Source organism: Theropithecus gelada, chromosome 1 (genome assembly GCF_003255815.1).
Source record: "Theropithecus gelada isolate Dixy chromosome 1, Tgel_1.0, whole genome shotgun sequence".
In the NCBI taxonomy this organism is placed as follows: domain Eukaryota; kingdom Metazoa; phylum Chordata; class Mammalia; order Primates; family Cercopithecidae; genus Theropithecus; species Theropithecus gelada.
This window is the reverse complement of record NC_037668.1, coordinates 65415303-65438590: the sequence shown is the minus strand read 5'-3', so window position 1 is coordinate 65438590 and position 23288 is coordinate 65415303. Positions and strand designations below refer to the sequence as shown.

At 48.4% G+C, this 23288-nt stretch overlaps 1 protein-coding gene across 1 annotated transcript in view; it reads left to right on the top strand.

The window, feature by feature from the left end:
- The window catches only part of EPHA10 (EPH receptor A10), a 50448-nt gene that overhangs the window by 19892 nt on the left and 7268 nt on the right, over positions 1–23288 (top strand). Inside the window, exons 6-10 of the mRNA XM_025400489.1 lie at positions 10506–10639; positions 14310–14481; positions 18548–18656; positions 22745–22806; positions 22951–23076. Of these exons, the coding sequence (XP_025256274.1) occupies positions 10506–10639; positions 14310–14481; positions 18548–18656; positions 22745–22806; positions 22951–23076 (603 nt within the window). The remainder of the gene's footprint in view (positions 1–10505; positions 10640–14309; positions 14482–18547; positions 18657–22744; positions 22807–22950; positions 23077–23288) is intronic.

Below are 23288 nucleotides of genomic sequence, written 5' to 3'. Positions count from 1 at the left end.
CGTTACAGGTGTGAGCCACCATGCCTGGCCTGAAAGTCACCTTTGTTATTAAAGGTCTGTGGTTTCTTGTTATGGTAACCTGAGCTGACTAATATATATAGTAACTTTTTAAACTTTTGAGGAATTATCAACTTTTTCAAAGCAGCTGTACCATTTTGTATTCCTACCTGCAAAGTACAAGGGTCCAAGTTTCTCCGCCTCCTCACCAATACTTGTTATTGTTTGTCTTTTAAACGGTAGCCATCCTACCAGATGTGAGGTGGTATCTCATTGTGGCTTTGATTTGCATTTCCCTAATAACTAATGATATCGAACATCTTTTCCTATGTAGGGTTTTCTTTTTGTCATTAAGTTATAAGATATTATAACTATAGATATGTATTACAGACACTAGACCCTTGTGTTAGTTTCCCAGGGTTGCTGTAACAAGGTGCCAAAAAACTGGCTGGCCTAAAACAAATGTATTGCAAAATCTAAGTGTCATCAGGGCCATGCTCTCTCTGATGGTTCTAGGGGAGGATCCTTTCCTGCTCTTTCAGCTTCTCATGTTTCCTGGCAATCCTTGGTGTTCCTTGGCTTGCAGATGCATCACTCTAGTCACTTGACTGTCTTTTCCTTGTGTCTTCACATCATCATCTCTCTAGGTGTTTTTCTCTGTGTTCAAATTCTCCTTTTCATGAAGATGCCCATCATGTTGGATTAGAGCCTACCCTAATGGCCTCATTTATTTTTTTTTTGAGACAGAGTCTCGCTCTGTCGCCCAGGCTGGAGTGCAGTGGCATGATCTTGGCTCGCTGCAAGCTCCACTTCCCGGGTTCACACCATTCTCCTGCCTCTGCCTCCTGAGTAGCTGGGACTACAGGCACCCGCCACCGTGCCCGGCTAATTTTTTTGTATTTTTAGTAGAGACGGGGCTTCACCGTGTTAGCCAGGACGGTCTCGAACTCCTGACCTCGTGATCTGCCCGTCTCGGCCTCCCAAAGTGCTGGGATTACAGGCATGAGCCATCGTGCCTGGCCCCTAATGGCCTCATTTTAACTTGATTACCTCTGTAAAAATAAGATCACATTCTGAGAAGGGGGGATGGTGGTTGGGACTTCAACATATCTTTTTTAGAGACACAATTTAACCTATACAAACTTTGTCAGATACGTGATTTGTGAATATTTTCTCCCACTCTGTGGTTTGGCTTTCACTTTATTGAGAATAGCCTTTCAATCACAAAAGCTTTTAGTTTCTTCTTCCCCTCCCCCCACCAAGATGGAGTCTTGCTCTGTTGCCCAGGGTGGAGTGCAGTGGTGTGATCTCGGCTTACTGCAACCTCTACCTCCTGGGTTCAAGTGATTCTCCTGCCTCAGTCTCTGGAGTAGCTGGGACTACAGGTGCATACCACCACATCCAGCTTTTGTTTGTTTGTTTGTTTGTTTGTTTTTAGATGGGCTAGAGTGCAGTGGCACGATCTCGGCCCACTGCAACCTCCACCTCCTGGGTTCAAGCAATTCTCCTGCCTCAGCCTCCCGAGTAGCTGGGATTACAGGCACACACTGCCATGCCCAGCTAATTTTTTTTGTATTTTTAGTTGAGACAGAGTTTTACTATGTTGGCCAGGCTGGTCTCGAACTCTTGACTTCGTGATCCGCCCGCCTCAGCCTCCCAAAGAATTACAGGCGTGAACCACTGTGCCTGGCCAAAAACTTTTAATTTTGATGAAGTCGAATTTATTTATTTTTTTCCTTGATTGCTTGTGCTTTTGGTGTCATCGCTAAGAAACCATTGCTTAGTCCAGGGTTAACATTTCTGTGTTTTAGTGTTGTAGTTTTGACTCAAATTATTTTAGAGGATGTGCTTTTATTTCCAGATCTTGCTTTTATTTTGTTTATTTTTATGTTGCTGATTGTAGTGCTTCATGGAGGTCCGTACATGGTAAAAATTTTTAAACTATTTCATGGCTACTGTAAAACAATGTGCACTATTTTATAGTGTAGTTGTTTTTCTCTCTCTTTACATATCTATATCTCTATCTATCTATATATACGCAGATCTTCCTCAACTTAATGACAGGCTTATGTCCCATTAGGCTCGTTATAAGTTGAAAATACTGTAAGTTGAAAATGCATTTAATGCACCTAGACTGGCAAATATCATGCCTTAGCCTAACCTTCTTTAAACATGCCCAGAATGCTTACATTAGCCTACAGGTGGGCAAAAGCACCTGTTTTACAATGAGTATTTTACATTGAGTATCTCGTGTAATTTATTGAATACTGTATTGAAAGTGCAAAAACAGAATGGTTGTATTGTTTTTACACCATTATAAAACAATCATCAGTTAAACCATCACGAGTTATTATTGTTGTAGTTCCTTCTTATTTTTTACTTGATGTTCCGAAGACTGAGAGGGGTTCGTTTTGCATTCTACTTGTGATTTTGTTAAAATTCCTTGTATTTGTAATGAATTTTATTTTAAATATTTCAATTTTGCTGATGCACTTTTAGTTTCTTCACCCAGGCCTTCTCAGTTTCTCCATTTTTATCTCATCTCATCTTGTTTCTTTTTCTTCTCCACCTGTTTTCTCCTTATGACCTTCTGTAGCTAGTTGGTGGAGACTGTGTTTTCTTTCTTCTTAAAGTGCCAGAGCGTTTTACTTACTCTCTATCATATTAAATCACTTTTCAAGATCTGCTTCTCCTGAGTCTTCAGAATAATGTTGCTATTCCCTTATTCTGAAATATTTTTTCATATATCCAATTTCTGGTGTTTTCTATTTACTTGTTCTTGAGTAAGGAGATAGCTGGTGTTTGTTAACAACAACAAAAAAGATGCGTGAATTGCCCTTTGAATTAGTTATGAGGTTTTCAGCTGCAAGTAACAATAAATCTCAGTCTGATTTTATTTTATTATTATTATATTATTATTATTAGATACAAAGTCTTACTCTGTCACTCAGGCTGGAGTGCAGTGGCATGATCATAGGCTTACTGCAACCTCGAACTCCTGGGCTCAGGTGATCCTCTCACCTGAGTCTCCCAAGTAGCTAGGACTGCAGGCATGTGCCAACATGCCCAGCTAGCTCTCTTTTTCTTTTTAAATTTTTCTGTAGAGATGGAGTATTGCTATGTTGCCCAGGCTGGTCTCTAACTCCTGGCCTCAAGCAAGACCCCCACCTATGCCTCTCAAAGCTCTGGGATTATAGGCATGAGCCACAATGCTGGGCCCTAACTGACTTTAACTTAAATGATTTCTTAGCTCACATAAGAGGGCTAGAATTAGAGCTTGGTTCATTCAGCAGCTCAAAAGTGTCCTCAAGGACCCAGGTTTTTTCTGTCTGTCCACTCTGCCATTCTTATCACATAGGCTGGTTCCCTCATGGTAGCAAGGTGGCTACAGCAGCTCCAGACATCACATCCTTACCATTCAGAGGCAGAAAAAGAACTGTTTCTTCCTTGCAGGTATTTTTTCAAAAGCAAGAAACTTCTCTGAATCCCATGTCTCCAGCTAACTTCTTTTGTTGGCCAGAACTGGACTGTAAGCCCAACCCTAAACCATTCATTGACAAAGGGAATGAGTGCACACAAATGTCTTAGAACAACCAGAATTTACCCAAGTCACCTATGGGGAGACAGACTCTGAACCAAAAATTCAGCTCAACTAGCAGGAAAGGGAACAAGGCTGTTGACTAGGTTTCCAATAGTATCTGCTGCAACTTTGGCCCCACTTGGGTGCTGGCTGATTCCTATCCCAAAGCTACAGCTGGAGAGCAGGTGCTGGGTGTTAGTTTTTAACTCCATTAGCAGGATTTATCAGGCTTTCATCTGGCTATCTCTTCGGAGCTGAAATGGAACCATCTTCTACCTCTCTATCCTCTCTATCCTGGCCATCTGATACTTTCCACAAATGTAGCTCAAAAATTGACACGTCTAGCCTCCCTTCCCCATCTCTGCCCCTATCTGAATTCACAAGGAACTTTGCCACCTCCTAGAATGCTTCATCACTCCTCTCACCTTTGTGCTCAGGTCTTTTCTGGGAGCTGCCATCTCAAAGTGAATTTTGGCTGAGAAGCGCCCCTGGGGGATAGGGAAGAGCACTCTTCCTCGAAAGCAGCTCTGCAGTAGAGTGCTGGCTGTGCATTGTCCACTTGACAAAGACCTGTTTTTTTTGTTTTTTTTGGTTTTTTTTTAAGGGTCAGACACTGAATGGAGGAATAAAGGATTTTTTGAGTTATTTTTAGAATGGGAGGCAATGCTACTCTGTGGGCAGTGTAGACTGGGGATTCATTACAATTGCACTTTTTGATCTAGTCCCACTGGCTTAATCAAAGTAGAAATGTGCCACTCTTCTCTCCAGCGCCCATTCTGGCAATCAGCTGTCAAGACTAGTTTATGGTGAGGGTGTAGGTTTTCAACTCTTACTGTGTCTTTATGTTTTAATTGGAATTTGGGAAAGACATGGAGTGGAGGCTGCTAGCTGTATATAACATTGAAGACTAGAAACCACGTCCACGCACTTATCAGAGCCTGAGCCACCTACTCCCTGTCTCCACTTCCTTGCCTTATTACTGTCTGATCAGTACTTTCCTCAATCCCCGGAAGGCACCAGGAACGTCCACTTTATGAAAGCCAGTGGGAAGTTTGAATCATCATCTTACTCTGTCTCTTGTCAGCGTAAGACATTGCCCAGCGCCCGCTCCTCTTGCTGGAATGCTCAGTCCCTCATACACATGACTTCATAAAATTCCCACAGCAAGCCTAGGAGGTGTCATCATTGTTCCCATTTGACATATGGGGAAACCAAGGATCAGGGAGTAAGATCACTTGCTTGTGGATGAATAGTGGGTTGACCACCGGAAAAGTCAGGAGGGAACCTTCCTAAATGTTCTCTTCCCTGGGCTTCCATCACCATGGTCTTCCTCCTGCCTCTCTGGCTGCTTCTTGTCAAGCTTATTCTCCTTTGCCTGGTTCTTAAATGTTGGCGTTTCTCAGGCTTATTCCCTGAAAGCCTTTCCTCTTCTCTTTCTATGCATTTTCCCTGGATGGTTTCATCCCTTCACCTTCTCATGGCTTCTGCATCTCCATCTTTCTCCCAGACACCTTTTCTGAGCCCCAGAACCATTTCTCCCACTGCCTTCCTGGCATCTTCTCTTGGAAACCCCTTTGCTGAACACTAACCTCAGGCCTTATTACCTCCCATACATGTGTGTATGTGTGTGTACGCTGCTGTTCATCTGACGTCATCTAGACCGGCTGTTCTCAAACTTGCCTGCACACTGGACTCACCAAGAAACTTAAAAAATAAAACAACTAATCCCTGAGCTCCAGCCTACAGAGATGATGATTTGTTTGCTCTGGGTTGTGACCTGGGCATCATTTTTTTTTTATTGTAAAAAACACATAAAATGTATCATCTTAACCCATTTTATGTGTATAGTACGGTAATGTTAACTAGATATGTTGTCCAATGGATCTCTATAACTTTTTCTTTTCCTTTTCTTAATTTTTTTTTTTTTTTTTTTTTTTTTGAGACTGGGTCTCGCTGTATTGCCTAGGCTGGAGTGCAGTGGCAGTCTTGACCTTCTGGTCTTAGGCAATCCTCCTGTCTCAGCCTCCCACGTAGCTGGGACCACAGGTGTGTGACACCATGCCCAGCTAATTTTTTGATTTTTTTGTAGAGACAGGGTTTCACTTTGTTGTCCAGGCTGGTATTGAACTCCTGGGCTCAAGCGATCCTCCCACCTTGGTTCTCTCAAAGTGCTGAGATTACAGACATGAGCTCTCATACCTGAGGTGTAGAACTTTTTCATCTTGCAAAGCTGAAATTCTATATCCAGTCAACAACTCCCCTTTACCCCCACCACCCTCCCCTGGCAACTACCATTCTACTTCCTTTTTTTTGGTGGGGGGGAGGTGGTGCTGGGACAGGGTCTCACTCTATCAACCAGGCTAGAGGGCACTGGTGCAATCTTGGCTCACTGCAACCTCTGCTTCCTGGGTTTAAGTGATTCTCCTGCCTCAGCCTCCCAAGTAGCTGAGATTCTAGGTGCCCCCCACCACACCTGGTTAATTTCTGTATTTTTAGTAGAGACAGGGTTTCACCACATTGGCCAGGCTGGTCTTGAATTCCTGGCCTCAAGTGATCTACCTGCCTTGGCCTACCAAAGTGTGCTGGGTTTACAGGCATGAGTCACTGAGATTACAAACATGAGTCACTGCACCTGGCCTACTATTCTACTTTCTGTTTCAAAGAGTTTGACTACTTTAGATACCTCACATAAGTGGAATCATGCAGTATTTCTTTTTGTGACGGATTATTTCACTTAGCATAATGTCTTCAAGGTTCATTCATACTGTAGCATATGACAGAGTTTTCTTCTTTTTAAGGACTGAATAATATCCTCTTGTATGTATACACTACATATTCTTTTTTCTTTTTTTTTTACTCTTTTATTATTATACTTTAAGTCCTAGGGTACATGTGCACAACGTGCAGGTTTGTTACATAGGTATACATGTGCCATGTTGTTTGCTGCACCCATCAACTCGTCATTTACATTAGGTATTTCTCCTACTACTGTCCCTCCCCCCACCCCCAACCCCAACAGGCTCCAGTGTGTGATGTTCCCTGCCCTGTGTCCATGTGTTCTCATTGTTCAGCTCCCACCAATGAGTGAGAACATGCAGTGTTTGGTTTTCTGTCCTTGTGATAGTTTGCTTAGATTGATGGTTTCCAGTTTCATCCATGTCCCTGCAAAGGACATGAACTCATACTTTTTCATGGCTGCATAGTATTCCATGGAGTATACACCATATTTTCTTTATCCATTTATCCACTTATGAACATTTCGGTTGCTTTCACCTCTTGGCCATTGTGAATAATGCCACAATGAACATGGGTGAGCAGTATCTCTTCAAGACCTGATTTCAGTTCATTTGGATATATGCCCAGAAACAGGATTGCTAGATCGTATAGTACTTATAATTTTTTGAGGAACCTCCATATTGTTTTCCATAGCAGCTGCACCAATTTACATTCCTACCAATTTACATTGCTACACAACGGTGTACAAGGGTTCCAATTTTTTCATGTCCTTGCCAACACTTGTTATGTTCTATATTTTTGGTAGTGGTCATCCTAAAGGATGTGAGGTGATATCTCATTGTGATTTTGATTTGCATTTCCCTGATGATTAATGATATTAAGCATCTTTTCCTGTGCTTCTTGGCCTTTTGTATATCTTTTTTTTTTTTTTTTTTTTGAGGCAGAGTCTCACGCTGTTGCCCAGGCTGGAGTGCAGTGGTGCAATCTCAGCTCACTGCAAACTCCGCTTCCCAAGTTCAAACAATTCTTGTGCCTCAGCCTCCCAAGTAACTGGGATTACAGGTGCACACCACCACGCCCAGCTAACTTTTTTATTTTCAGTACAGACAGGGCTTCACTACGTTGGCCAGGCTGGTCTCAAACTCTTGACTTCAGGTGATCTGCCCCCTTGGCCTCCCCAGGTGCTGGGATTACAGGCAAGAGCCACCACCCCTGCCCGGCCTGTATATCCTTTTTGAAGAAATGTCTACTCAAGCTGGTCTGAGTGCAGTGTTGTTTACAACTAAATGATCACAATCAGTCATAGATTTCTTTGTTCCTTCTCCACTCCCGCTGTCTCTATTTTTTAATTGAGTTATTTGGTCTTTGTTGTTGAGTTCTAGATGTTCTTTATACATTCTGGATATTAACCCCTTAGATAAATGGTTAGCAAGCATTTTCTCCCATTTCAAAGATTGCCTCTTCACTCTGATTATTGTTGCCTTTGCCCTGCAAAGGTTTGATGTAGTCTCATTTGTCTATTTTTGGTTTTGCTGCCTGTGCTTTTGGTGTCATATCCAAGAAATCATTGCCGAATCCAGTGTCATGAAGCTTTCTCCTGTGTTTTCTTCTAGGAGTTTTATCATTTCAGATCCTACATTTAGGTCTTTAATCCACTTTGAGTTCATTTTTTTTATATGATGTTAGGTGAGCATCCAACTTCATTCTTTTGCAGATGGATATTCACTTTTCTCAGTGTCATTTGGTGAAGAGACTATCCTTTCTGTATAGCATAACCTTGGTACTCTTGTGGGAGATCATTTGAGCATACATGGAGAGGAGTTATTTCTGGGCTCTGTATTCTGTTTCATTGGTCTATATGTCTGTACCATATTGTTTTGATTACTGTAGCTTTGAAATATGTTTTGAGGTCACGAAATGTGAGGACTCTACCTTTGCGTGTGGGTGTGTAGGTTTTGTTGTTGGTTGGTTTTTGTAAATGATAGAGTCTCACTGTGTTGCCCAGGCTGGTCTCGAACTGCTGGCCTCAAGTGATTCTCTTGCCTTGGCCTCTCAAAGTGCTGGGATTACAGGTGTGAGCCACTGCCTCTGGCCCAGCTTTATTTTCCCTTCCCATGATTGTGTTGACTATTTACGGTCCTTTCAGATTCCATATGAATTTTAGGATGTTTTTTGTATTTCTGCAAAAAAATGCCTGGGATTTTGATAGGATTGCATTGAATCTGTAGATCACTTTTGGTAGTAGAGACATTTTAACAATATTAAGTGTTCTATTCCATGAACACAGGATACCTTTCCAATTATTTGTGTTTTATTTAATTTCTTTCAGCAATATTTTACAGTTTTCTGTATAAAAGTCTTTCATCCCTTTGATTAAGTTTATGTCTAAGTATTTTATTATTTTTGATGCTATTGTAAGTGGGATTGTTTTCCTAATTTCCTTTTTGAATTGTTCCTTGTGTATAGAAACACAACAAATTTTTGTGCATTGGTATTGTATTCTGCAACATTGCTGTATTTTGTTTATTAGTTCTAAATTTTATTTTATTCTTTTGAGATGAAGTCTTGCTCTGTTGCCCAGGTTGGAATGCAGTGGCACGATCTCGGCTCACTGCAACCTCTGCCTCCCAGGTTCAAGTGATTCCCCTGCCTCAGCCTCCCGAATAGCTGGGACTACAGGCATGCACCACAATACCCAGCTCATTTTTGTATCTTTAGTAGAGACGGGGTTTCACCATGTTGGCTGGGATGATCTCGATCGCTCTTTTTTTTTTTTTTCCCCCTGAGACAGAGTTTTGCTTTTGTTGCCCAGGCTGGAGTGCAATGGCGCAATCCTGGCTCACTGAAACCTCCACCTCCTGGGTTCAAGCGATTCTCTGGCCTCAGCCTCCCAAGCAGCTGGGATTACAGGTGTGCACCACTATGCCTGCCTAATTTTGTATTTTTTAAGCAGAGATAGGGTTTCGCCATTTGATCAGGCTGGTCTCAAACTCCTGGCCTTAAGTGATCTACCCACCTCGGCCTGACCTCAAGTGATCCATCCGCCTGGCCGGTCTGGATCTCTTGACCTCGTGATCCGCCTGCCTCAGCCTCCCAAAGTGCTGGGATTATAGGCACAAGTCACCACGCCTGGCCTAACAATTTCATGTGTAGAATCTTTAGGGTTTTCTATATATAAGATCATGTCATCTGTAAACAGAGATAAATTTCCTGCTGCTTTTCCAGTTTGGATGCCTTTTATTTCTTTTTCTTGCCTAACTATTCTGGCTAGAACTTCTGGTATTATGATGAATAAAAGTAATGACAGCAGACATCTCACCCTTTTCCTGATGTTGGAAGGAAGGCAGCTTCCAGTGTTTCACCATTGGGTATGATACTCACTGTAGGCTTTTCATATATGTCCTTTATTCTTTTGGGATAATTTCCTTCTATTTCTAGTTTGTTGAGTGTATTACCTCTTTTTTTTTTTTTTTTTTTTTTTTGAGATGGAGTCTCCCTCTGTCACCCAGGCTGGAGTGCAGTGGCACGATCTCGGCTCACTGCAACCTCTGCCTCCCGGGTTCATGCCATTCTCCTGCCTCAGCCTCCCCAGCAGCTGGGACTACAGGCGCCCGCCATGACACCCGCCTAATTTTTTGTATTTTTAGTAGAGACGGGGTTTCACCGTGTTGGCCAGGATGGTCTCGATCTCCTGACCTCGTGATCCACCCGCCTTGGCCTCCCAAAGTGCTGGGATTACAGGCGTGAGCCACCGTGCCCGGCCGAGTGTATTACCTCTTGGTCAGACCATTGGAATTATTAAGTAGCAGGTCTTTCTGCCTCTAAATGCTCTCTTATGTCTCCAAGCTGCAGCAAGTATAGAAAGAGCCTGGAGCATTAGAGCCAACCACCATGAGAGAAGCTGGGGTGTAAGGGGTGGGCAAGCAGCCGAAGGCCTAATGCTTTTCCTCTACAGGACAATGAACAAAAGGGCTGTGCGGGCAGAGAGGCCTCTTTCCTCTGGTCCCACAGACTCCTCCCCTTTGGCCACGCCTCTCAGACTGTTCCCTAGCCCCGCCCACAACCCCTTAGACCACGCCCCAGGCCTCTCTAGTTCCGTCCCACAGCCACGCACGCCTCACCCTCTTCCCCCAACCCCCAGCCCTGCCGTGCAGGTGGGCAAGGTGGAGAATCCCACATTACTTACTTTCAGCGCCCTGGGAGGAGGATGAGATCCGCAGGGACCGAGTGGAACCCCAGAGCGTGTCCCTGTCGTGGCGGGAGCCCATCCCTGCCGGAGCCCCTGGGGCCAATGGCACGGAGTACGAGATCCGATACTACGAGAAGGTGAGTGCGTGTCTGGGAGGGACCTGGAGCCTGCCCCGCACCTGTCCCACCGGGCTTCCGGTTCTTCAGACAGTCCTCCCAGCAAAAGCCCTCGTTACTCCCTTTGTAAACAGAACCGCCCGTCTCCTAGGGGCCCCAGGCTCGAGTCTCCCCGTCCTCCCCCGGACTCCTGCTCTTCCTCTCTCAGCTCAGGTCTATCTCCATCACCAACCATCTCCATTGTCCCCATGTCACCTAGTGTTTCAGTTGACAAAGAGCTTTCTCTGGGGCCCGGCCCAGATTTTGTGTGGCTGAATCTTATACGTACCATATGTAGAGCCCTTTTAAAGAAAAAGGACGCAGAAAGATCATATCATTTCTAATTTTACAAAAATGCCTGACCATGGAGCACATTGCTAGGTGTGGTGGTGTGCTGGTAGATGTTTAACAGCCAGCTTTCCAGAACAATAAATGTATGAGTTATTATAATTCCAATCATATAAAAAAATGTGTAGCACAGCATTTACAGTGATAATAAAATATGTACAGAACCCTTGATTGTGAACTCCATATAGCCAATTGATCCCCATAGGATACTTGTGCTGATTTTTGCTGACCTCTTGTATCCATTGTCAATCTGTGGTTGCAGCTTAGCTGTGATGTAACAAATGGAGTCACATCCCAATCTGCTCTTTTCCCCATAAGTTTATTATCTTTATTTTTATTTATTTATTTATTTGGAGACAGAGTTTCATTCTTGTTGCCAGGCTGGAGTGCAGTGGCATGATCTCAGATCACTGCAACCTCCATCTCCCAGGTTCAAGCGATTCTCCTGTCTCAGCCTCCCAAGTAGCTGGGATTACAGGCATGTACCACTACACCCAGCTAAGTTTTGTATTTTTAGGAGAGACAGGGTTTCTCCATGTTGATCAGGCTGGTCTCGATCTCCTGACCTCAGGTTATCCACCTGCCTTAGCCTCCCAAAGTGCTGGGATTACAGGCGTGAGCCACTGTACCCGGCCAATTTATTATATTTAAATCTCATATGCAAGCTACCGTTAAACTGTTTCTCACTTCAGTGCAAATTATATTCACTAAAGTGAAACCTCTTTCAGCTTCTACATGTGTCAGAACTTCACTCACTCCTCAATGACATGAGGGACTCCTTTGCTGAAAATAGTTTTTGAATACTAGAAGTCTATTGAGACCTGTGAGTGTTGGGGGTGAGTGAGAAGGAGGAGAGAGTCCTGAGTCACTACTGGGTGTCTAACCTGGGTAACCCAGAGTATGAGGTACCACTGACTGAGATGGAGAAGCACTGAGGTGGAAGCACAGGCTTGGAGCAAGATGATGAACCTGGTTTTGCTCATCTAGCATTCAGGTGGCCTGTGAGAGATCCAGGTGGACTTGCTGAAGCTTAAGGGAGAGATCTGGCCTGGAGAGAGAGAGAGAGAGAGAGAGAGAGAGAGAGAGAGAGAGAGAGTTGGGGGCTCTCAGCATAGAGACAGTAGCTGCTGCCAGGGGACTGGAGGAGAGAAACGAGAAGGGGAATGTGTCTGAGAAGAGTGGCCAGGACAGAGCCTTGAGGAATGCTGATGTTTAGGGACAGCAGCAAAGGACACTGGGAAGCGGGTGCTTAGAAAGGACTCACTGAATGGACTTGGAGGATCAGGGCACAGACGAGAGTCCCAAGGCTGAGGTGGGTGGATGCTCCCAGGCTGCTGAGCATGAAAACCCTCAAAAAGAGGAGCAAGGACCAGGCTCAGTGGCTACCACCTGTGATCCCAGCACTTTGGGAAACTGAGACGGGAGGATGGCTTGAGGCCAGGAGTTCAAGACCAGCCTGGGCAACAAAGTGAGACCCCCACCTCTACAAAAAAGAAATTAGCCAGGTGTGGTGGTGTGCGCCTGTGGTCCCAGCAACTTGGGATGCTGAAGCAGGAAGATCGCTTGAGCCTAGGAAGTCAAGACTGCAGTGAGCAGTGATTGCACTGCTGCACTCCAGCCTGGGCAACAGAGTGAGACCTTGTCTCAAGAAAACCCACCAAAACCCCAAATACAACAAAAAAGAAGGAACAAGGCCGGGCGTGGTGGTTCACGCCTGTAATCCCAGCACTTCGAGAGGCCAAGGCAGGTGGATCACCTGAGGTCAGGAGTTTGAGACCAGCCTGGCTAACATGGCGAAACCCAGTCTTGATTAAAAATACAAAAATTAGCCAGGCATGGTGGTGGGTGCCTGCTACTCCCTGCTAATCCCAGCTATTCAGGAGGCTGAGGCAGGGAGAACTGCTTGAACCCGGGAGGCGGAGGTTGCAGTGAGCTGAGATTGCACCACACTGCATTCCAGCCTGGGTGACGCAGCGAGACTCTGTCTCAAAAAAACAAAAAAAAAAGAAAAAAAAAGAAACAAGTATCAGGTATAAAAGTGCTATATTTGAAAGGCTTCAGGGCACCCTCATGGAGCCTGATGAGCAGAAGCCTTGCTGGGCCACTAGACCTGGGCGGATGTCCAGCAGCTCCTCTCTGGAGCCACAGTGCTTCTCATCTCAGCCTTTCTCTCTGCACACCAGTCCAGCCCACGTTGCAGAGGGGCTTGCTTGCAGCACATTGCCAATGCCCAGGTGGGCAGCCTTGTTCCTTCCTCCTCCCTGCCCCTAGCCTGCCCTACCTTGGAGGTCCTGAAGCCACTGCTTCTCCGTCTTTCAATGGATTGTTGAGATGCCTGGAAGAGAGATTCTGATTGGCCCAGCTTGGGTCAAAGTTCGTCCCAATTCCTGAATGCTATGGTCAAAAAGCTGGAGCCACAGAATATCAGCGGGGAGAGTAACCTTCCAGGGCTGTGAATATGGCAGGGACTCTAATAAGGTGTGGGCAGGGACGAAACGACAGGAGGAGCATCTCTAGTATGCCATTGTCAGGTGTGTTGGGGTGGAGTGGGGGGCAGCATGATGTTAAGGAAAAAACACAGGCTCTGCAGGGATTCTGAGGGCGCACCGGCCCCTTCCTTGATGTGAACCTCACCTAAAAAGGAGGTGGAAATGCTGACTCCACAGGGCCATTGTGAGGCTCACGGAAGGTAGAGTCTCATGTAGAAGCTGGCACTGAGTAGGCGCTCATCAGTGATAGCTCCAGCTGGGGCCCTGGGGGAGTCTTTACCCCTCTAAGCTGGGTTTCCTTATCTGTGAAACAAAGAAATAAGATAATTCTTTCTGTCCTCTGAGCCTTGCAGGACAGTTGTGAAAATCAGACATCAAGGAAAGGAAAAGCCTTGTGGGCCATTGGGGGCTTTCGTGGGTTAGGGCTCATTCTCTCATTCTGTCCTCTGAGGCTTCAGGCCTGCCTAGGGCACTGGCCCAGCTCAGCCTGGATGGACAGGCCCTGGTGGCCCTCATCCTGTCATCCCCCGGAAGGAGGATCTGGCATCTTCTCTAAAATTTCTCTTACGCAGAGGTGGGGCTATTCTCAGCTACAAGTGCCACAGAGTGTGGGTGGGAGCTTGCGGTGAAGACAGGGGCTGAGGATCCAAGGGAAAGATCCCTGGGAACCCCCAAGATGATTGGGGTTGGGTTTTCCCACTCAGCCCACGTTCACCTAAGGATGCTTCTCCTGCCTCCCTGTTCCTGTCCACCCTTTGTTCTCCTAGAACAGTGGACCTGGCGCTGGTGGGCTTCACTTCTTGATCTCTCTCCAGGGTCAGAGTGAGCAGACTTACTCCATGGTGAAGACAGGGGCGCCCACAGTCACTGTCACCAACCTGAAGCCAGCTACCCGCTACGTCTTTCAGATCCGGGCTGCTTCCCCGGGGCCATCCTGGGAGGCCCAGAGCTTTAACCCCAGCATTGAAGTGCAGACCCCGGGGGAGGGTAAGTAGTGTGTATGAGTGGACAGGGACCTAGACGGAGAGAACCCTGCACGGGGCTGAGGCAGGGAGACAAATAGAGGGGGAGAGTTATCTGGAGTTATCTGTGCCATTAAGGGAGCCTGCAGAACAGTTTAATTACAGCCTAATTAATTAATGACTTTGGAATCCACTGACTAATGCCTGTTCACCGACTTGAATTAGATTGGGAAACTGTCCTGGAGGAGCTCACAGGAGAGGGGTTTGTGAACAGCTATAACCCATGTCTCAGCTGGATAGAGACTCAGTTTGGATAGAGACCCAAACATGGGACGCTGTCCCTTTCCTCACCAGGCCTTAGAGCGTGATGCTGACTTCACTGAAGGTTGATGGATATGAAGGGGTTGCATTGCAGTGATAAAAACAACAAATAAGGATTGCAACCAGGCGCGGTTGCTCACGCTTATAATCCCAGCACTTTGGGAAGCCGAAGCAGGTGGATCACCTGAGGTCAGGAGTTCAACACCAGCCTGGCCAACATGGTGAAACCCTGTCTCTACTAAAAATACAAAAATTAGCTGGGCATGGTGGCAGGCACCTATAATCCCAGCTACTCGGGAGGCTGAGGCATGAGAATCGCTTAAAACCGCGAGGCAGAGGTTGCAGCAAGCCAAGATTGTGCCACTGCACTCCAGCCTAGGGTCACAGAGTGAGACTCTGTCTCAAAAAAAAAAAAAAAGGAAGAATTGCGTACCTTAAGTGGGTAAATCACATGTTATGTGAATGATATCTCAATAAAGCTGTTACCAAAACCAAACAAAAACTGGACATTGAATATCCTCATCTGAAAACATCTCTGGCTTCTCCACAATATTGTGCTTTCCTCCCTCCTCCTTTACTTCCCTCCCCTGGTTCCTCTTCTCCCCACCCACTCCCCAATTCCCTGATGTGTGCAGAGCAGTTTAGCTGTCTTGTTGCTTTGCCTGCTGCTAACCTGGCCCTCAGGATCTCACCTCTATCTACCCTGAGCAGCTCATGAAAATATTTTCCTGAACAAAGGCAGTTCCCCCTAAGAGGCATTCTGGCACCAGCTGTCAAGATAATAATTCTTTCCAACCTGCTACATGACTCTAATCCAAGATAGGAAGAGCTCTGAGCCCAAAGCAAGGTGAAGATAAAATGTTGAAGGGGTCTGAGTTCTGGGAAGAAAGACCACACTTCTTGCCTGAATGCAAAAAGTGTTAGACCTCGGCCAGGTGCTGGAAAGAGGAGATTAAAGCTGGGGAATATTTGAATGTGTACAGATGGGCAGCGAGGCATTTTGGGGAGAGGAAGCCATCTGAACAAAGGCGGGCAGGTTTTTCTGGAGTGGGCGTGTGGAGGGCAGGAGCTGGGGGCTGTCAGTGGAGAAGGGCTGATGGTCTCCATTCATTGGGTACCTCTCAGTTGGTAGAGACTGCTGAGATCCCCAGCCCCCCTTCCTGTGGCCGTGGCTATGGTTCTCCTAATCTGCAGAGTGTGGTTTCCCATGAGCTGTGTCTCCAAACTGAGATTTTTGTTTGTTTGTTTGAGATAGGGTCTTACTGTGTCACCCAGGCTGGAGTGCAGTGGCACAGTCACAGCTCACTGCAGCCTCAACTTTCCGGGCTTAAGTGATCCTCCCACCTCAGCTTCCCAAGTAGCTGAGACCACAGGCGCTCGCCGCCATGCCCAGCTAATATTTTTACTTTGCTGGGGTCTCACTATGTTGCCAGGCTGGTCTCGAACTCTTGGGCTCAAAGCAGTTCTCCTGTCTTGACCTCCCAAAGTGTTAGGATTACAGGTGTGAGCCACCATGCCCGGCCCCCAATCAAGGTCTTGGTGAACATTTATGCGTCACCACTGTGCTAGTTACCTGTTGCTATGTAACAAGTTGCTGCAACATCTAGCAGGTGAAAACAACAAATATTTAATATCTTATTTTTCCATGGATGGATAAGATAAGTGCCTCTCAGCTAGGTGCCAGCGACTTAGGGTCTCTTCCAAGGCTGCCGTCAAGTTGTCCTCAGGGGCGGTGATCATCTCGGAGCTTAGCTGGGGGAGAGTTCTACTCCCTGCTCGGGGTCTTGCTGGTTGCTGCTGAGGCACGCTGTTCCTTGCCCCGTGGGCCTCTCCTTAGAGCTGCTCACCACAACCGCTAGGTTCTTCCAGAGACTGTGAGCCAGGGAGAGGGCACCCAAGACAGAAGCCATTCGTCTTGTTTACTCATCTTGTGAATGACACCCCAATACTCTTGCCATATTTTGTTCATTAGAAGTGAGTCCAGCCTGCACTCACGGGGAATGGATACCAGGAGGTAGGGATGCCATCTCAGAGGCTGCCCACTGCTGGCATCTTTCTCCATTTCTGTGTCCACATGGATGCCTCATTTCAAGCAGTTCTTGGCAACTCTGTTCCCCTCTGTCCATGCCCAGACCCTTGACCCTCTTTACCTCTGGAACCCTGGGCTCTGAAATACCCTCTTTGACTCTAGCATTTTTGGTCTCTAACTCTCCTCTTCTGTTCCTCCTCACATGCTCTGTGACATCCGAAAGACTGCTCACTGGAGCCTACCTCATCTTCAAGGCTTTTAGCTCCTCCGGGCCCCACACCCATCTCTACCCAGCCCCTGCAGATGAGCTCCTCAGAAATACCCCCTAACTCTGCCAGCCCTCATTCCCTGGGCGTCTTGCTGCGTCCACCTGCTAGTCCCCAGACTTGGACCTTTCTCCTCCCCATGTCCCACGTGGAAGCTGCCTGCAGAGGTGTACTTTCCAATCTCAGTTCAGTCTTCAGGGCCACTTAGTACTTTTCCCATTCCTAATAGTTACGCCAAACCTTCACCTCTCTCAAGCACCTCCTCTCCATCCTCACTCCCACCTCAGCAGACACCCTCATTCCTTTTCTTCTTGGGCAGGAACTCTCTCCACTGCTCCCTGTTGCCCACAGGAGAAAGTTTTTACTCCTTAGCTTAGCATTCAAGGCCCTCCAGGTTCTGGCTCCCCCAGTTCCCTCCGTCTTCCCACCCTCCAGCTTCCTATTTGCCACTCTCCGCCTTCGTGCAGTCTGTTTCCCAGACACATGGGACGACTTGCCATTTTCAGACCCAGCGTGTGCATCAAAGCACCATCAAAAATCCTTCCAGTCTGCAGGTCCAGTTCAGATGGCACCTTTCTTTGTGAAGCCTTCCTCATTGACTTTAGGAAGAAATTATTGTGCCTCTGCTCAGCTCTGCTCATTTCTGTTTCTTTTTCCATCCTACAGTTAAGATTTTTGTTTCTATCTCACCCATAGGCCCATGCACCCCTTCAGATTCATCACTGTCTCCTCAGTACTAATGCAAACTGGGCACGTAGGTTGGATGGATGGATGGGTCGATTGGATAGATTGATGAATAGGGCTGAGAGCGAGGGTCCTCTGGGCTGCTCTCTTGGGGAAATAGTTCAAAGCAGAAACTTTGGAATCAGGCAGAGACTTTTGGAGTCATGCTCAAATCTTAGGTTCACCACTTTTTAGCCATGTGATCTTGGGCAAATTATGTAATTTCTCAACCTTAGTTTCCTCAGCTGTAAGATGGAGATGGTAATGCCTTCCTGGATTATTGTGATGATGAAACAAGACAGTATAGTGAAGGCAAATGGCCCAGTGTCTTGAATGGAGTAAGGTGCAGTTACCATTAGCCCTTTTTATTATTGTTGGTGGATGGTCTGGATGGGACATAGGGAGCTCAGAGCAGAGGTCATTCCTCCTGCAGAGTGACTTTGAATCTCTCACTGCTCATCTGAAAGGCATAGAGAGAGGCCCGGCCCTGCCTGTCTGGACTCCTGCCTGTCTCTCTGAGCAGGAGCTGGGCTGCCGTGGAGGTGTCCTGCCCTGAGAGTAGAGGAAGCTCTTGGGACTCCAGGTGCCACTGTGGTCAGTGGGACTGCCTTGGTGCCTCTGTGGCTGGGAGACAGTGCCAAGTGCAGAGGTGCTGTGGGAATCCTGCTACAGGGTGAGGACAGGAGTCTGCCCCGGGGCTTGCCTAGGAGCCTGGTCCTCTGCCCGCCTCAACCTCGTGATTTTCCTCCCAGCTGCCTCAGGGTCCAGGGACCAGAGCCCCGCTGTTGTCGTCACCGTAGTGACCATCTCAGCCCTCCTCGTCCTGGGCTCCGTGATGAGTGTGCTGGCCATTTGGAGGAGGTAGGTGGCTGGCCCCAGCCTAGGTGACCCCTGGTGTGCCATGTCCCGTGCATAGTAATGTGTGCTCACAGGTATCTCTGCCCGCTTTCCACACAGGCAGATTTGCACCCGCAAGCACACTGCTGTACAGATATAGGTGTGCATCGTTCTGGCCCCTCCCCCGCTCACTGTTCATGCGGCAGCCAGCACTGCAGCTAGATCAGCCGCTCTGGGATGAAGGGGATTTAGCGCCTTAACTCATTAAATGTCAGAAGGCATCACTGAGGAAGGAATCAAGCTCTGGCTGCTCCAGTGTGATTAGGATTCTCCGGAAGTGCTCAGAGGCCCCCAGGCCTCTTGAGGCCCTTGAACACAGGAAAAGGGGGAAAAGACAGAAATCTTGTGTATGTATGTGTGTGGGAGGGGCAGGACAGGGAGGGCAATTCATAAAGCAGAAACCTCCCACCCCTAGCAGAAAGAAGCTTGCAGGAGGGTGAGCAGAGAAAGGGAATAGGAGGAAGGGGAAAGACGTAGAACTTGAGTCTGGTTCAGAGAAGATTCTAGTCCTTTTGCAGGCAGCAGAGGCCTCCCTTCTCCCCTTCTCCCCAGGGCTTGTATCCTCCCCTTCTCCCCAGGGCTACACTCTGCTGCAGGCAGAGTCACCCAGATGGGTCCCAGGCTGCGCTGAGATCAGCAGACCAGAGAGGTTAGAAATTCTGCATGAGATGGGCTGGAGTGGGAAAGCAGAGGAGAGAGGTGGGTGGGCCAGGGAGCGACATCTCAGCATCCCGAAACTGCCTGGCAGCTGGATGGACAGTGGGCGTTCATTTGGTACTGGCTATTTGCTTGGCCTTGAATGAGGCACTGAAAGTGACTGAGTGGGAGAGAACACTGTCTCGCTAGTCTAGAAGCCAGCTCTGCCTGGGGCAGGACAAGAGTAGGGAGCTCCTTGCTCATGGAGAATGAAGGTCCATGTGCTGGACCTGTTGAAAAAGCAGGGATGGGCCGGGCGTGGTGGCTCAAGCCTGTAATCCCAGCACTTTGGGAGGCCGAGATGGGTGGATCACGAGGTCAGCAGATCGAGACCATCCTGGCTAACCCGGTGAAACCCCATCTCTACTGAAAATATAAAAAACTAGCCAGGCGAGATGGTGGGTGCCTGTAGTCCCAGCTACTTGGGAGGCTGAGGCAGGTGAATGGCGTAAACCTGGGAGGCGGAGCTTGCAGTGAGCTGAGATCCGGCCACTGCACTGCAGCCTGGGCGACAGAGCGAGACTCCATCTCAAAAAAAAAAAAAAAGAAAGAAAAAGCAGGGATGGACAGATGCCAAGAGCATCTCATCCTGGCTTTGCACTGAGGGGCTCTGAGAGGCAGAAGGCAGAGGGAGATGAGCAAGCCAAGAGCTCCTTTTCCGGGCAGAGGCTCTGCAGGACAGGAGTGCCCTGGGGACAGGTGCACTACAGAGGGGGAGCAAGCCAGTGTGGGATTCCAAATCCAGCTGCACCGAAATGGGGAGAGTGAGCCTGGTTTAGCGTGGAGGGGTAGAGAGGCGTTCTCTGCCAGCATGTGTGTCCCAGCCTGGCGGGCTGTCTGCAGCACCTCTCACACCGTCCTGTGTGTAGGACCTGCTCTGTGCCGTGGTCCCTCACCTCCAGTTTCCCTCCTCTCCAGTCTACCCTGGCTTGCCCACTTCTCACCAGCCTGTGTGGTCCAGTGGAAGCCTCTCTCCTCTCCGCACCACGCACCCTCTCTCGCTCCTCCATCCAGCCAACCTTCCCCACTTCATTTCCACCCATCTTTCCTGGATGTTGCTCCTCATTCGTGGAAATCCTGTCACCACCCTGGGTGACTTCAGTAGCTGCCAGACAGCCTGTCCCATCCCTTGCCCCTTGGTTCTTTGACTTCTCATTCCCAAGAATCATCTCTTCTGTTCCTCCTGGCCATCCCCCTGGAATGCTTCGCCTCGTTACCTTTTTGGGTTTTTTTTGAGATGGAGCCTTACTCTTGTCACCCAGGCTGGGGTGCAGTGGCACGATCTCAGCTCACTGCAGCCTCTGCCTCACCGGTTTAAGTGATTCTTTTGCCTCAGCCTCCTGAGTAACGGGGACTACAGGCCTGTGCCACCATATCCAGCTAATTTTTTTTTGTATTTTTAGTAGAGACGGGGTTTCATCATTTTGGCCAGGCTGGTCTCGAACTCCTAACCTCAGGTGATCCACCCACCTCAGCCTCCGAAAGTGCTGGGATTACAGGCATGAGCCACCATGCGTGGCCTCACCCCAATACTTAATCCAGTACCCCTCTTGGCCTGCAGATTCCCTGTCTTTGCAGCTTGCTGTCTTGGCCGCACCTGTCACACCTGTTCTTTAGCCTCCTCACTGGCCCCTGGGTTACTTACCACCAAACCTACACACCTGCCTGCTTCTGCACCCGTCCTCACCCCCTTTCCTTCAGAGGAGGTGATCCTCCCAGCCAGGATCAGTCCTTCCATCTATGACCTAACCCCACCCTTTTGCCATCTTGAGAGCCCACTATTACTCCTAATGTCCCCCTCTCCCCCCATAACAGTGGACATGTGTGGAGGCTTGGTAAGCTGTCTGACATGCTGCTGTCTGGCAGGCCTATGTTTATCTTGATTTTATTAAAGAGAAAATGGAGCCACCCAGTCCCACAGTTACCGAGTGGAGGAGCTGGGAAGCAGGTCCGTGCAGTCAGGTTCTGAGCCCAGGCCGTCAACACCCTTCGGTGGCTGCTTCCCCCTGTGTGACAGCCTTGCTCCTCCTTCCCATCTATATCTACATGTGATCATCTCTGTCGTGAAAACTTCGGAAACTCCCCGCTTGTACCTTTATGTGATTTCTCTCTACCACCCCCTCTACTTTCTCTGTCCTTGGTCTCCGTGATACCCTGCCCGAGTTTCCCTCCACTCTCCTTCTGTTCCTCTGGTGGTTCTTTTGTACTGTCCCTGGTGCTTCCTTCCTCTAGCCTGGATGTTGGGGTTTCTCAGACTTATTCCTAGTCCCTCTTCTCAGACTCTATTCTCTCCCTGGGCCACGCTCATTGCTCCTGATTTGTATCTGCAGAGCAGGCCTCTCTTCCAAGTTCCAGATACATACACGTTGAACCCCCTTCTTATCTTCCCTGCTTATCCCCTAGGCCTGCAAACTCAGGTGTCTAAATATGAACTTTTTGTCTCCTCGTCCCAGTAAATGGCACCACCATAAACTCTGTGGGCAACTTCTCCCTCTTCCTTTCTGCCATCCAGCAACCTCTCAGCCCTGTGGCCCCTGTCACCTTCATGTCACTCGAGTCCTCTGCCTCTCTCCATGCCCATGTTGACCCCATAGCTGGAAGCACTGCCAGCTCCTCTCCTGTGGTGACACCCGCGGCAGCTTCCACTCTGCAACTGGAGCTCTTTCTAAAGTAGAAATCAAATCATTGCACTCCTCTGCTTCAACTCCACAGGGGCTCTCCTCTGCTCCCAGAATCAAAGCTGAAGTCTTTATCTTGGCCAGAAAGGCCCTGCCCCTGGGGGCTCCAAGTGCCAACCTGTGGCTTTGTTGACTGTGATGCAGTCCTTTGGCCCGTGGCTGCCTCTGTCTCAGGAAGCCATCCACAATGAGCTCAGATCAGGTCAGGGCTGTCTGTCCCATGTCCCCACAGTACACCGCCCTTCTTTGTCAGCACTGATGAGTGGGCTTGTGGCTAACTCTCCGTGTTCGTTTTCCTGACCAGACCAGAAGCTGCCGCTGAGTGCTGGGTCCGCTTGCCTCATTCACACTTTCGTAAAACCGCAGGTTGGGGTCAGCTGGGGGCCTGCAGTCAGGGTGTGGATTGGGTGCCTCTGGAGTTGCAATAATTTTCACTGTGTGAAAGTAGCTAGGGATGGTGGTGGTGGTGAGGGTTTGGTCTAGGGCTATGGTTGTATCTGTGCCATGGGGAGGTTGTCAAACTACAGAGAAACTTTTAAACCAGCTGGACAGGAAGGCCCCTCCCCCAGGGCACAGGCCTTGTCTTTTGAAGGGACCAAGGGGCACTGCCCTCAGTGCTCTGCAATGGGAAGGGCTGGGGTGGCCTGGCTGAAAGAATGATCCTGAACTCCCTGCCAGGCCCTGCAGCTATGGTAAAGGAGGAGGGGACGCCCATGATGAAGAGGAGCTGTATTTCCACTGTGAGTTGGCTGGGCCTGGCTGGGGAGGGGCGGGCTCCACCTTTCCTCACTCCTCAGCCCTCTGCCTTGCTCCACTGCATGAGCTCGCTTGTCCACCCTGGTGGCGGAGGCCCCGTTCCTTAGGTTCATCTCTTTCTCTCCCAGTCAAAGTCCCAACACGTCGCACATTCCTGGACCCCCAGAGCTGTGGGGACCCACTGCAGGCGGTGCATCTGTTCGCCAAGGAACTGGATGCGAAAAGCGTCACGCTGGAGAGGAGGCTTGGAGCAGGCAAGCTGGGCGCCCAGGAAGACTTGTCCCCATCTGGAAGCCCCACCCACTCTACAGGCCCCGCCCCTACTCTGTCCACACCGCTATCCTGAAGCCCACCTCCACCCAAGTCCCTGCTCGTGTCTGGAAACCCTGCCTCCACACCAAGCCCACCCTCCACCCAGAAAGTCCCTGGCTTGCCTGATTATAGGGAAGAGGATGGCAGAGGGGTC